Consider the following 13,344-nt stretch of genomic DNA (forward strand, 5'->3'; position numbering starts at 1 on the left):
ATTAACAAAACATGATGATGGCTTAGGTAGCAAGTAGAACTGGAAAGCTTTGAAGAACAGGGCTGACCATTCCCCCAGCCATGCGTTGTTACACCGCAGTGGGGAGGAGGAGAGCCAGGTGTCCGGTAAATCACACTGCCTAAAGAGAAAGCTTACAGGAAAATATTTGGTGAGTGAAGCAAAGCCGCGCTCGCTCACTGAACTGGATTGTGCATCCTTGAACTTTTCAGTAAGGAGACTGGCAGGCCGCAGGGTCTTCCGTTGCTTTTTTTTGTTAGGCTTGACCATAAGGATATGTAAAACAGACCAGAGAATCATAACCGAGCTGTACGTCAGCTCTGTGAAATAATGTTCAAAGGATTAGGTGTTTCTGGAGGTGTTTCCTTAACGCCGATGGCCAGGAGATGCTCCGGAGGAAAATTCCTAGTGGCAGCTAGCAATTCAGCTAAATTTCACATTAATTTTTATTAATGTGATTTTATTGTTCCTCTTTTTGGTCCCTTTGTTTCCAAGTACCCAATCATCTCCCTCCCCCAAACCTTGTCTAATTAAAGCAGTCAGAAGTGATTTGCAACGCGCCGAGCGCCGCGTGTCTCGGCGACGAGTCTGTTCACGGTGGTGGACAGGTACGCCCCTGAAGCCGAGCGCACGGGGCGCGGTTTGCGCTTCTCAAGGAACGCGACTGCAAAGGTCAGTTTAAGGACTGGTGTGGTCGGGAGCCGAGCTGATGCACAGGCTTCTCTTGCTAGGCGCCCTGTATTTTTGGCAGCAGGAAGCAGGGTGGATGTGGCGGGTGTACAGCTTTGGAAACGCTCATGCTTGACAGGAGCGATACAAACAGCACGCTGAATCCCAAACTGACTCTTTCACCAGCCTAGAGGTAATAGCCGAGCTTTGCACGGGGAGGGGGAAGCAAAGAATAACATTTAATCTCTATAATAATGCTTAGCCGCTCCGGACTGGCCCTGCTGCTGAAGGGACGTGTAACACCCCAGGTCAGGCAGCGGTGCGCTGCTGGGGCAGCTCTGAATCTCGAGGCGAGCTGCTCTGGCCCTGGTGAGGATGTCTTGGTCGCTTCTCATGCAGCCTGAGCAGTCTGCTTGGTCCCAGGGGGAAAGTAACTTCCAGTACTCCTAAATACTACAGAATAAAACAAATTACCGTGGCCCTTAAATACTTGCAGCAGAAGTGCTGAACTTCTGGTAACTCCTGGTATTTGAGTTTCTTGTAACGTGTTTTTTTTCATGGTTTGCGAAGGCTGTGTGTGTGGCATGAGCTTTGGGGGGATGGTTTAGTTTTGTTCCCCCACTTGGATCCTCCCCTATCCCCTTCCCCTCATCTTCCCTTTATAAGCTTTGCATCTTCCCTCAGTCCCCCCCCCAGTATCCCAAACCCTCATTTTCCTCTGTTTCCCCGTCATGTTACTCACAAAGTTCATGCTGGCCCTCTCTGGAGCTGCCTCGTGGGTCCTGGGGCCCATCAGTTAGTGACTGGAGCCTCTTAGAATCATCAAATCACTAAGGTTGGAAAAGACCTCCAGGATCACCAAGGCCAACCCCCAACCCAACACCCCCAGGCCTCCCAAACCATGGCCCCAGGTGCCACGGCTGCACGGTGGTTGAACCCCCCCAGGGACGGTGACTCCCCCACCTCTCTGGGCAGCCTGTGCCAGGGCCTGACCCCTCTGGCAGGGAAGGCATTTTCCCTCACACCCAACCCAAACCTCCCCTGGCGCAGCCTGAGGCCGGTTCCTCTCGTCCTGTTGCTCTTGGTCGTCAGCACTGACTGTGGTACCCCCTGCTCATCCCGTTTGTGTGTCTCTATGTTTTTATTTATTGCTTCCCCACCTACTTTTCATTGGAAAGACCCATGGCTGGGTACTGTTAGTGAAGCCGATGCTCCCACCTTCCATGTACGCTTGTAGGACTTAGACTGAAGATTGATATGCTGACGCTGAGAAACTGGAGTCGTTTTGGCAGGAGGTTGAGAGAGAAAAGATCAAAGAAGTAAAAAGTACAATAGAGAAGTCTAAACAAAACCTGTTTGCGAGGCATGCACACGTTGTGTATATTTGTCTTAGACCTTTTTCGCCTCTGGGTGCCTGTGTTTCTCTCTGGGATTTGCACTGGGGTTTGCCTTTATCCCAGCCACCACCAGCCGTGCCGTCGGTTCACTGACCTTCACGTAGACGTCTCACCCCAACGTGTGTGTATGCTGGTGATTTCCAGGTGTGTTTCTGCCTGCCATCTTCAGGTTTGTGGGTCCCAAATTCATTGCTGATGTTGAATACAAACTGGCATCCTTCCCTGTTGTAGTTCTGCCCTTGCGCGTTTGCCTTTGCATTTTTCCACGCTCTGTGGTGGATTTGCCGTTCACCAGCAGCCTGGAAGGTTCCAGTCTGGAGGAATATCTTTCACTATTTGCTATTTGGAGAAGTCTGACTAGTTCAGCTTTTAACCACAGACACTAAAACCAGTGCACACCTTCTTACCAGGCGCATTTATAGGACTGATAGCTGAGAGACCAAGTTTTATTTGACTGTTGAGTACAGTTTGCTAAAAGGAGTAAGTTCACTTACTGAAAGAAGAACAAGTACAGTGTGGAGCAGATTCTGCAGTTGAGAGCTCGCTTCTGCTTCGAAAGCAGAACTTGCGATAGGGTGAGCTGCAGGTGCGTGCAGGTTGATGTTCATGGAGATCTGACACTGACGTCTGCGTGGAAGTTTCGAGAGAACGCAAGATCCACGGTGCGGACTGGACATGGCATCAGAAGATACTGGTGAAAACCTCTCGCTGGCAGGAAGAGGCCCCGGTGGAAGGAGAGCCGTTGGCTTTGTGAGCTAGCGGGGCTGTTGGCTGCGGAGGCAAGGCGGGGCTGGGATCGCAGGGGGGTGGTGGTGGGAAGGCACCTCTGGAGGTTTCTGGTCCAACCCGCTGCTTAATGCAGGCAGCTAGAGCAGGCAGCTCGGGACCATGTCCAGTCATGGTTTAGTCTTGAATTCCTACAAGAATGGAGACTCCCCAGCTTCTCTGGGAGCCTGTTCTGGCATTTCATTGTTCTTGCAGTAAAGGAAAGAAGTGTCTCCTGTGGAAGTGGAGTTTGTATTTCAGTTTGTGCCTGTTGCCTCTCGCCCTTTCTCTGGGCGCCACTGAGAAGGCTCTGGCTCCGTTGTCTTTGCCTTCTCCCACCAGAAACGCCAAGTCGGGAAAAGCCAAGAAGTCCAGGCTAGTCAGCTGCTCGCGTGTCCCCCCTCCCCTGGCAGGAGGTGAAGGCTCCCCACGCCGCGGCTTCCTCGTCTCGCAGCAGAAGACTTCGAAAGAGACATCTTGAAAAAGCTGGAATAGATAAATGTGTAATTACTGCATCTCAGGTGACGAAATTATCTTTCCAGAGGTTAAGCTATAAGGGAGGGTGGCAGCATTAGCGGTACACGAGCTTCATCATTGTCAGCTTGGTGACACTTGGTATAAATAGAAAGGGTTTTTTTCCCCTGCTTTGGTGATACCTTCTCTTCCGCTGTGGCTTACAAGTAGCTTTTAACATGCAGTTAAAACTTTATTTCTGAAGTGCTGGATGAAAATACAACTGAATACCTGAACCTATTAGTTCACCTGGCTGATGGAAGGAACCTGGGATTAATTAAATCGATAACACTTGTGTCATCTGAAGTACTTTTCTGCCTTACGTGTGGAAATCGTCACAGAGCTAATTTCAGACAAAGGAGAAGGAATCGATTGTCTCCAGTTGAAGGGAGAGGTGTTCTGAGTCGCTCTTCCCGGTGGGGATTAGCGAAGGACTGTGCTGTCTGACGCACGCAGACCTGTTCGTTTGTCCAGCTCTTACGGCCGCGGTCCTGCTTGCCTTGTACAGGAAAGCTCTACAGTTTCACTTAAGTTACTAATGAGGAATTCAGGTCAATGGCCTAATTTGGGGTATGTCCTGTGGCTCGGCCGAGGTGATGGGACAGAGGCGGAGGAGCGGGGTGAGGGTGGCCGGGCGGGCTGGTGCCTCCGGCCGCTGCCCTGCCCTTCTCGGCCTAGCGCCCCGTGAGGCGCCTGGAGCGGTTTGGGGTGGTTGGTCAGCGGTGCCATTACTGGCCTCATCAGCAGAAAACGGGTTGTTATCACTAATTAGCTCTTATCTGCAGTGTAGGTTAAAACCTGAACCCGGCGGGATAATCACTAGAGGGCACTCTGGCTTTAGGTGTGGACAGGGTGGGAACCGCTGCCGCTTCTCTGCTGGCTGTTACCGGCACAAAAGCACGGAGGCGAAGGCACGTGAACCCACCGCCGCGGCCTTTGGCGTTTCACCGCACAGAAACACCTGCCGGGCCCGGTTTTGCAAGGACCTGTGCCCGCAGGCCCCCCTTGGAAAACAGCGTTACCTGGGGCCGTGGGGCGCTGAGCCCTCAGGGCGTTGCTCTTCTGTCATGAGGTTCAAAAACTGACGGGATTTCTCCTGAAGTTAGAGGTTCGGGATGGAGAAGGAGTTGAGGAAGAGCATACCTGCGAAGGGATGGCGAGGGCGGTGTAAAGGACGTGCCAGCTGGGGCCGTGTTAAGTATTTTATATGGACTGGCAGAAGGCAGCGAGCGTGTTTGAGGCCGGTGGCGTAGCAGTCCTGACGTTGCTCTGAAGCATTAAAAAAAAAAACCCTAAATCACTGCTTGGTGAATATAGAAAACCATTACTTTTAAGAATTTTGTTAATTGGGAGAGTTTATTGTGGAGTGAGTAACTGTGTCTGTTCCTTCTGTTTGCAGAAGGATGTTCCAGACGGGTTGAAGGAGCTCTCCGACGGCTCAGAGGAGAGCAGCGATGCCCAGTCCGACTCTCAGAGCTCCGAGAACAGCAGCAGCAGCAGCAGCAGCAGCGACAGGTGCAGTAACAAAGATGGGAAGAAAAGCAGATGGAAAAGGAAAGGTAATTTTCCTTTTCAGGAGTGCTGGTTTTAACATGGTCTGTGTGCGTGGAGGCCTTAGAGGTTTTTATCCGTCACATCCGTTGCCTTATAAAGACAGGCTGTTACGGCAGCCAAAAATCTGCCTTTTCCATTTGTGCTCGTGGACTGAACTGGTGACGCACGTGCTGGTTTACTGTGGCGGGAGCTGAAGGGGAGAAGGTGTCTGTGATAAAGCGTCCATGTTTAAGGCCATAACATAAATCGCAGCCCAGCGCGCTGTGTTTCACACCCAGGAACGGCCCATCTCTTGCCTCCAGGTTTTCTCTGCCATTCCCCAGCTTTCCCAAGGAGATCACACCTTTTACTTCTGGCCTCTTTTGATGCTTTTGGATATAACACCGACTAGGAATGAGCCCAGAACCTCTGAGGTTAAAGCCTGTTATGTGACCTGACGGGTCCCGTAGGGCCTGGGCTTGAGCCGCTGCGCTCTTTTCTTCTGTCCTGTCCTGGACTCCTTTCCCTCACAAACCAGGCGATATTTAGTTACTCAATACTGTTGAATATTAAATAATTAACAACCTTAGCCAATTGAGTGAAGTGCTGGTTTTTGCTCCGCTGCTGTATCCGGGTGGTTGCTGAAGTTGGCTGGTTCAGCGACGTGCCGAGGATTTCTAGATTCTGGATGTCCAACAGAAGTAGTGCAAGAGCACCAAGCGGAGGAAATAGTGGATTTCCCTCTGTTTTGAATCCTGACGTCTTTGCCGCTCCGAGGAGGGAACGTATCTTGTCAGATACTGCCATATCGCGCTGCCTTCGGGAGCAGCGGAAATCACGCGTTATAATATTTACATCCTGTGTTAGTAATAAACCGAAGCGCCATCTTGCCCACCTCTAGTTTCAGCACCCGTTCATTTGACCAGCGTTGTCTGAATTTTTTCCTCCTTCAAGATTTTGCTCGGATCTCTGCTTAGACGCTATGAGCTGAATTAGTTAAAAAAAGCCGCAATAAAATGTGAGGATGCGACGTACGTTGTTCTCTGAGTTGGGGAGAGTCTGTTCGCTCTGGTCTTGTTATTTTCTCTGTCAAAAGTAAGCATGCTTCCTAGCGCGGGGCTTTGTGGAGAGGCACGAAGTCTCCCCTTCAGGCAGAGGAAGCAGGGTGCAGCTCCGGGTGCTCCTGGAGAGCTGTTGCGCAGCTGCTGATGCCGTAACTTTACCCTTCAATCCGATCCTTTCCTTTTTCCTTTCCTCCTCAGTCATGCACAGAATTTCTTGGCTGGAATTAAATATTATTTAAAACTTACTTCCAATGCAATAGGATACCTGTGCGGAAGCACGTGGTGGGGTTGTCTGAAGTGGTTAAAGACTTGTGATAACCGATGGGGTCTGCCGAAACCCACCCGTGGCGGGGAAGGGAGTCACTGCACGAGAATGTGCGCTTACCGTACAGGTGCGTGAGGCTCGCGTGGACCAGACCTGGCCTGGAGCTTTCCCTGGAGTCACACCCCACATCACAAGAGTAGAAGTATTATGTAGAATTTTAAGCATTTAAAGCACTGTGAAAGAGCGAATTGTGGAAAACACTTAGAAGTAAAACCTGATTCATCCTTTGAAAGGGAAGCTGTAGAAAGTCTGGCCAAAATATTTTCATTTCTAACAAATGCTCTTCAAATATTTGGTCAGTAAGGGTTGGTTTGGGGTTTTTTTTTGCTACTTTGCCTAAACCTCCAAAGTTATGATATGATGTAAGAACCTGCAAAGGAAACACGTATCTTTCAGTGAGATCTTGATGTAGAAATACATGTATGCATTTGATATGGAAGGTTTTATATACTACGTTACCAAAGGGCTGAAAAGGCAGGAGGGCGAGTGTGGTTTAGGAACCCAAGGAAGGGAAATCTGACCCCGTAAGGGCTGCAGAAGGTACCCAAGACTCAAAAGCAGGCAGCGTGAAGGTAGTGGTTTCAGTATAAATACAGAAAAAGGGATTTTGGTCCTCTTTTGTTGTCTGGCGCTGATGACTTTTCTTAGGAGTGGCATTTCAACCTTTAGCATAAAGGTCATGTTTTCGTAGGTTTTAACGCACTTAAAGTCATGACCTTCCAGTGATGAGTAAATTAGAAATGGTCGGTAAATGAGAGAAGTAATTCTGGTCAGGGGAGTTACTGACTGTTTTCCTCCTGTTCAAACGCCCTCCCTCGAGGATGGCGTTCCTCTGAGCAGCTCATAATTATTAACGAGCATACCGCTCGGTGTCACACCGCGGCGTCACCAGGCTGTGCGGGGAAACGGCTTTCTCCTTAAGCTTCCCTTTAAGAAACTTGTGAAAAACAGAGCTCTTGTTTGCTAAAGCAGGGATGGCGTTTCTGGGCGATGAATTTATGGAGCTGCTTCTGGGCTAAGAGGGGTTCAGCAGAGCCTTCAGCTGCCCGGATTTCACCCGTACCGGTAGGGTATGACAGGATTGGCAGCTGAAGCATGTCCTTTCTGTATTTACAACTCAGATTAAATCCGGCGAGCTGGCCGGCAGTAGACCTTCCCCAGCCCGTGCGTGCCACCGGCTGCTGCCTGGGAAGCGCATCCCGTACGTCGGCGCTGCGGGGTCTGTAGTGAACACTAGCAGAGCTGCTCCACCTCGCCGGGCATTTTCATTGCCCCTGTGCTTCGTTTCTTACAGTTACACGAGGGCGAGTAGCTGCGGTGGATCCTGGTGAGACAGGCAGGTGCCAGGGTATGTGTAGTACCTTGTTGTTTTACCTGCCCAGGCACTAAACTTAGGAGGCCTGGGGGTGTTGTGTTGGCGGTTGGGCTTGATGATCCTGGAGGTCTTTTCCAACCTTAATGATTCTGTGATTCTGTTCTATGATTCTGAACTCTCCTGTCCCCTGAGCTGTCACCTTTGCTGCTGCTGGCAGAGGTGAGCTGGTTGTGAGTTATGAGACAGGATTTTAGCAGCCTGGTTGTACACAAGCAAAGTCCTGTCACAGAATCATAGAATCATTAAGGTTGGAAAAGACCCTTAAGATCATCAAGTCCAACTGCTAACCTATCACTGCCAAGTCCACCACTAAACTGTATCCTCAAGCACCACGTCTACCCTTCTTTTAAATACCCCCACCTCTCTGGGCAGCCTGTGCCAGGGCCTGACCCCTCTGGCAGGGAAGGCATTTTCCCTCACACCCAACCTAAACCTCCCCTGACGCAGCCTGGGGCCGGTTCCTCTCGTCCTGTCCCTGGTGACTTGGGAGCAGAGACCAGCCCCCCCCTCACTCCAGCCCCTCTCAGGCAGCTGCAGAGAGCGAGAAGGGCTCCCCTCAGCCCCCCCTTCTCCAGGCTAAACCCCCCCAGCCCCCTCAGCCGCCCCCCAGCACACTTGTGCTCCAGACCCTGCCCCAGCCCCGCTGCCCTTCTCTGGACACGCTCCAGCCCCTCAAGGGCCTTCTTGTAGTGAGGGGCCAAAAAAGAAGGGTAGATGTGGTGCTTGAGGATATGGTTTAGTGGTGGAAGGGTCTTTTCCAGCCTTAATGATTCCATGATTCTGTGACAGGACTGCTCACCTCGCTACCTGCCGGAGTGCCAGGTTCCAGCTGTCAGGGTTCTCCCAGAGTGAAATGTACCTTTATAGTGGGGAGCGGGTCAAAAGCAGGGGTACACGTTACGCTGGAGCACCTCAAAGGATGGTTCTTGTGTGGCGGAAGTCAGAATGTATCTTTAACAAACAAACCAAGGCGTTGTGCTCAGTGCTGCAGTCGGTGCCCGTGGGCAGGACGTTACCCTCACGTCGTCGGAGGTCGTCCGCCGCAGCGCGGCTCGGCATCCACCTTCGTCGGTCTTGGTTCGCAAGAGGATCAAGAAATGGGTGGTTAAAATATACTTTCCCACGTCGCACTGGGAAGGTAAAGCAATGTTTTTGGATGTATTTATGTCTCAAAGCTTAGTTGCCAAAGATGACAGACATGAATTTCATGCTTCAGAACAGAAATCAACCATGAGTTGCTTTGCGCTGACCATTCCCTAGTAAAATTAACACTTTTCTTCATGCACTAACGTACTGTAACTGCGTGTCCTGCTCCACGTTGCCTTCTCCAGACAAGATGCCATGTTTGCACGTCTAATGAGAGGCATATAATGACTTACTCCTCCTTGGCGTAATATCTCTTAGGAGTAGTGAGCTAAGCTGATCCAGAGGGAACAAATTCAGGATTTATTTGAATGCAGATTACTAGAGCTGAGATGAACCTTCTTTTCTTTGCAGTCAACTTTCCTCGTGTTTCTAGTTAAAAGGAAGTGCCTTCTTTTAAATACTAAGAGGTAGAGGCCATCCCAAACAAGAAAAATACGATGGACAGTAGGAGATGTTTGTATCGTACCATATACCACGTTGCGTTTCAGCATTACCCTGATTTTTCTTTTCTATTCTCTTGGGGGCTCCCGAGACTACCTAGAAGATGACAATAAAATAAATACTCTGGTTGGAGCAGGATGTGCCTCACATCTTAGAGCAAGCCTGACTTCATTACTAGCCGTGACACTTCTCTTATTTAAGCTGCGTGAATGGCTTTTAAGAGCTGCAGTTGTGACTGTGGTGAAAACGGGTGCTTTTCTAGAGAAAACAATATTTGGAGGCTTGTTGCAGAGCAATGCTGCCTTTGTGCACGTGCCAGCAGTGCTCAGCGCTCAGCCGCAGCAGCTCCCACAGCACTGGGGAGCCAGGTGGCGTAGCAGGACCCGTGAGGAGCCCCGCAGGAGAGTCGGTGCAAGGCTTTGGGACGACAGCCAGGACTCACAGACGATCTCGGTTATCCTTATTTCACATTCTGAATCTTTTTCAGTTATACTGTATCTTTTTTGAGATTGATGGGTGGAAATGCCCATACGCTTCAAAGCACACGTTCCATGAATACAGAGGGTGATGCCGCCATCTCTTTTAGTTTATCTTCTAACAGTTCTTGAGTTTTTTGCTTATTCCTTTCCACTATATTCTAAGTCTTCGCTTTTTTGACTGTTGATGAGCACTGAGTTGATGTTTTCATCTGTGGTGACTCTGAGATCCTTTTCATAGAATCATGGAATCATTAAGGTTGGAAAAGACCTCCAGGATCACCAAGTCCAACCCCCAACCCAACGCCCCCAGGCCTCCCAAACCATGGCCCCAAGTGCCACGGCTGCACGGTGTTTGAACCCCCCCAGGGACGGTGACTCCCCCACCTCTCTGGGCAGCCTGTGCCAGGGCCTGACCCCTCTGGCAGGGAAGGCATTTTCCCTCATCTCCAACCTAAACCTCCCCTGACGCAGCTTGGGGCCATAGCAGGAATATTTCCTGAGCAGCAATAGCTGTTTCAGAGTTGCTCTTGCCCTTGGTCGTTATGTTGCCTTTTATCTTCACTGAGTTCTTTCTGCTGTTTGAGTGCCCCTCCCCGTGGCATCCTGAGCTCCTTTCGCAGTTGTCTGCAGCCCGGTTTAATCTTTTGTTATGCAGAACAACTTGTTAGGCCTGCCTGCAAGCCGGGTCTCATCGGGGGTCGGGTATGTTGGATGGCATGGGGGGTACTCGCTTCCTTGGACACCCCACCAGCACCCCCCGCCATGGGGAAACCTCGCTGGTTCGGCCTCCTGTTAAATTTAGTTTGTTATTAACCTGCAGGATTTAAAGATCCGCGGGACTCAAAGTGGTCTCCTTTACTCTGTTCCTAAACCAGGCAAGATTATTTCTAACTCTTGAGTCATATTTGATACGTGACAACCACTTTCTCTGGGAATCTGTTATGGTTCATTTAAATTATGCCTTGGCCACTGGCACGTGTTTCTCCCTTTCGGGTGCTCCTTTTAATTTCTTTTTAACCTGTTGCTGTGTTTCAGTGTGGTTCTCCTTTTGATGAAGTTGAGCATTGCTGTGACACCACGTATGACGTTCGTTTAGAAATTTCCTTGTAGATATGTTTTCTTTATTTAAAAAAAGCAAGAAACAAAACCCCCAAACCAAAACTACTTAGTCTAGCTAGAAACCAGAAGCTTCACACAAGAATAAAAGTTTCTCGCCTATATTGCACAAAAGAACATTCAAAGGCATAAATAAATAAGTTGCCTGTTACTTTGCTCATTAAAGTTTTGATATGGGGGACTTGGGGTTTTTTTCAAGCAATTTGGCAAAGACTGAAGTTATAAGTACATTGTACTATAAAATTATGAGAGGAGGTGAGCAACCTTTTGCTTTTGTGCAGTGTTGTAGGACAACGATGTTAGGCTGTCCTGCTGAACTCTGCTCGTGGATTCTGGCGTGACCTTTGGATGTGGGTGAATATTGAGATTTCGCTTTGCAGGGGGGAGGACAGAAATACATATGTACCCTTTGCATAGCTCCTAGCTAAACGGGCTGCTCTCATCTAAAATACAATCTCTTTTTTCTCTTAACCCGTGGATGGCTGGTTTTGCATTACACACATGCAGAGCTTGGATTTTGCTCGGGATATGAGCTGAATTTCATGAAGGAAAGGTTCGGTCCTGCCAGTCCCGGGCACCCCTCCTCCTCTCCTGTTGCGGGTTGGAGCCCAGCTGGACTGGGGTGAGCCTGCCCCAGCGGGCAGGAGGGCCCGTGGGGGGAGCAGAGGTGCAGGCAGGAGCAGCCGGGGCATCCAGCGCGGCTGGCAGAGCCCCCCGAAGCCGCGGAGCTTAGCTCGCTTCGAGACACGTGCGCTGTTGGCGTTTCCTGATAAGCTCCTTCTTACAGCAAAAGAAGAAAACGGGTTTGTGCGTTGTGACTGTGCCTCGTGCCTCTGCACAGGGGCAAATCCACCCGCACCGGCAGATGTGCCCTGTCGGTGCCTGTTGATGCTGCTGTGTCAGGGACTCGCTGTAGGAAGGGAGCGACCGCACCGGGGGCTTTCCCCACGGGCTTTTTGCTGCGCTAGCCGTTTCTTGCGCTTTTGTTTTGCAGCATGTATTTCCTTTCTCTGTTATTCTCCCTTTCCTCTTTCTCGTCTCGCTCTGTCGGGGAGGCTGGAGGGCAGCGGTGATGTGCTGCCTTGGCTGTCCCCAGGTGCCACCTCCGGCCCCCTGCTCGATGGGAGGCTCCGGGGGGCTTCAGAGACCCCCAGGGACTCCTGCAGTGCTTATTGCTGATGACCATAGCAGTTTGGTACCCAAGAAGACAGCAGTTTATATACTTTTTTTTTTTTAAAGTGCAGTAGTTCAGACTTGCTGCCACTCACGTGCCCATCAAGCTCCAGTACTCCAAAGCACATCTGACGAGCACCTTTCCGAATGTAAAAAAACTCCAGAAGAAGCAGGAGGAATGGCATCTCAACCTCTGCTTTCTTTCCCCCCCCACAACACAGGTTTTCTTTGGAGATTTAAAACAAAACCACAAAAGCTGAAAGAATTAGGCACGTTTGGTGCACTCGAATAAACAAATGCCATCAGATGTCTCATGTTCATTTTGAACACGCTCAGTGTGAGACACTTGGACGTTACAGGTCTCTGTCAGTCCACGTGTTTCAGGAGGGATTTTAGAAATACATAATGAAGGACAGAAACAAGAGACTTCTTTGCAAAATAATGTCTTCAAAAAAAAAGGGAACATACACTAACCTTCCAAAAAACCCTACAAATTTACGGTGCCCTTTTCCCTTCCAGGGTATGACCGCGGGAGGGGAGGTGCCGGCAGAGTCAAGGCTCCCGTGCTCACGGCAGGGGTGGAGGCTTTCCTAGCAGAGCTTGGTGCTGGGAGGCTGCCGAAGGGAAATAGTTCCTGAAGGATGCTTAGTGGCAACAGATTTAAATAATTATAATCTGGATTGATTCCTCCTTTCTCAGGAAGCTTGTTTGATATCTGGTGCAGCTGTGGCATGCGGGGGGGTGGGGGGCTGTGAGGATGCCTGAAACGCGGGCGAGAGCCCGGTTAGGGGTTCTGAGTAAAAGCCATCCCTGATCAGAGAGCAAATGGGGACCTGCTCATTTGTTCTGGGCAGTTAAAGGAGGCTGAACGTGAGGCTGATCGTATCATCTTCTGTCGCTGGCTGCAGAAGCCGGCGTGCTTCCACCACGCTGGTCAAGTAGCGTGTCCAGAGTTGGGTGCGCCTATGATATTGTCTTCATTTACGTTTGGAAACAAGGCTTGGCTCTTGATTTTTGTCTGTTTCTGAACTGTAGCTTTTAAAACTAATTTCATCCAAACCTCAGGGAGTAGCTGGAGGGGTTACAAAGCTCGTTACATTCCTGCTTTTCACAACAGTTGGCGCTGGGAAGGGAGAAGAGGCACCGTAGCTGCTCCAGCGGTGCAAAGGCTGTAGCTGAACTCGTGCTGTAGCAGACGTGCGAGGATACACGAGGGCGATGCAGCTGCCCCAGATGCAGGGGAAACTTCTGAAGCTCGCCTGTTTGCAGACATTCAGATCAACCGATGCCAGGACACAAATGTGCAGCAAATTGGACTCCGCTAGTTCTA

The 13,344-nt window shown here is 50.2% G+C and overlaps 1 protein-coding gene across 3 annotated transcripts in view; it reads left to right on the plus strand.

Annotated features, from left to right (window-relative positions):
* Positions 1-13,344, plus strand: part of ASXL2 (ASXL transcriptional regulator 2) — a 127,106-nt gene that overhangs the window by 51,778 nt on the left and 61,984 nt on the right. For all 3 annotated transcript variants that reach the window (XM_064448401.1, XM_064448402.1, XM_064448403.1), the window contains one exon: positions 4,762-4,921. In XM_064448401.1, the coding sequence (XP_064304471.1) occupies positions 4,762-4,921 (160 nt within the window). The remainder of the gene's footprint in view (positions 1-4,761; positions 4,922-13,344) is intronic.

This window comes from Phalacrocorax carbo, chromosome 3 (genome assembly GCF_963921805.1).
Source record: "Phalacrocorax carbo chromosome 3, bPhaCar2.1, whole genome shotgun sequence".
Lineage (NCBI taxonomy): Eukaryota > Metazoa > Chordata > Aves > Suliformes > Phalacrocoracidae > Phalacrocorax > Phalacrocorax carbo.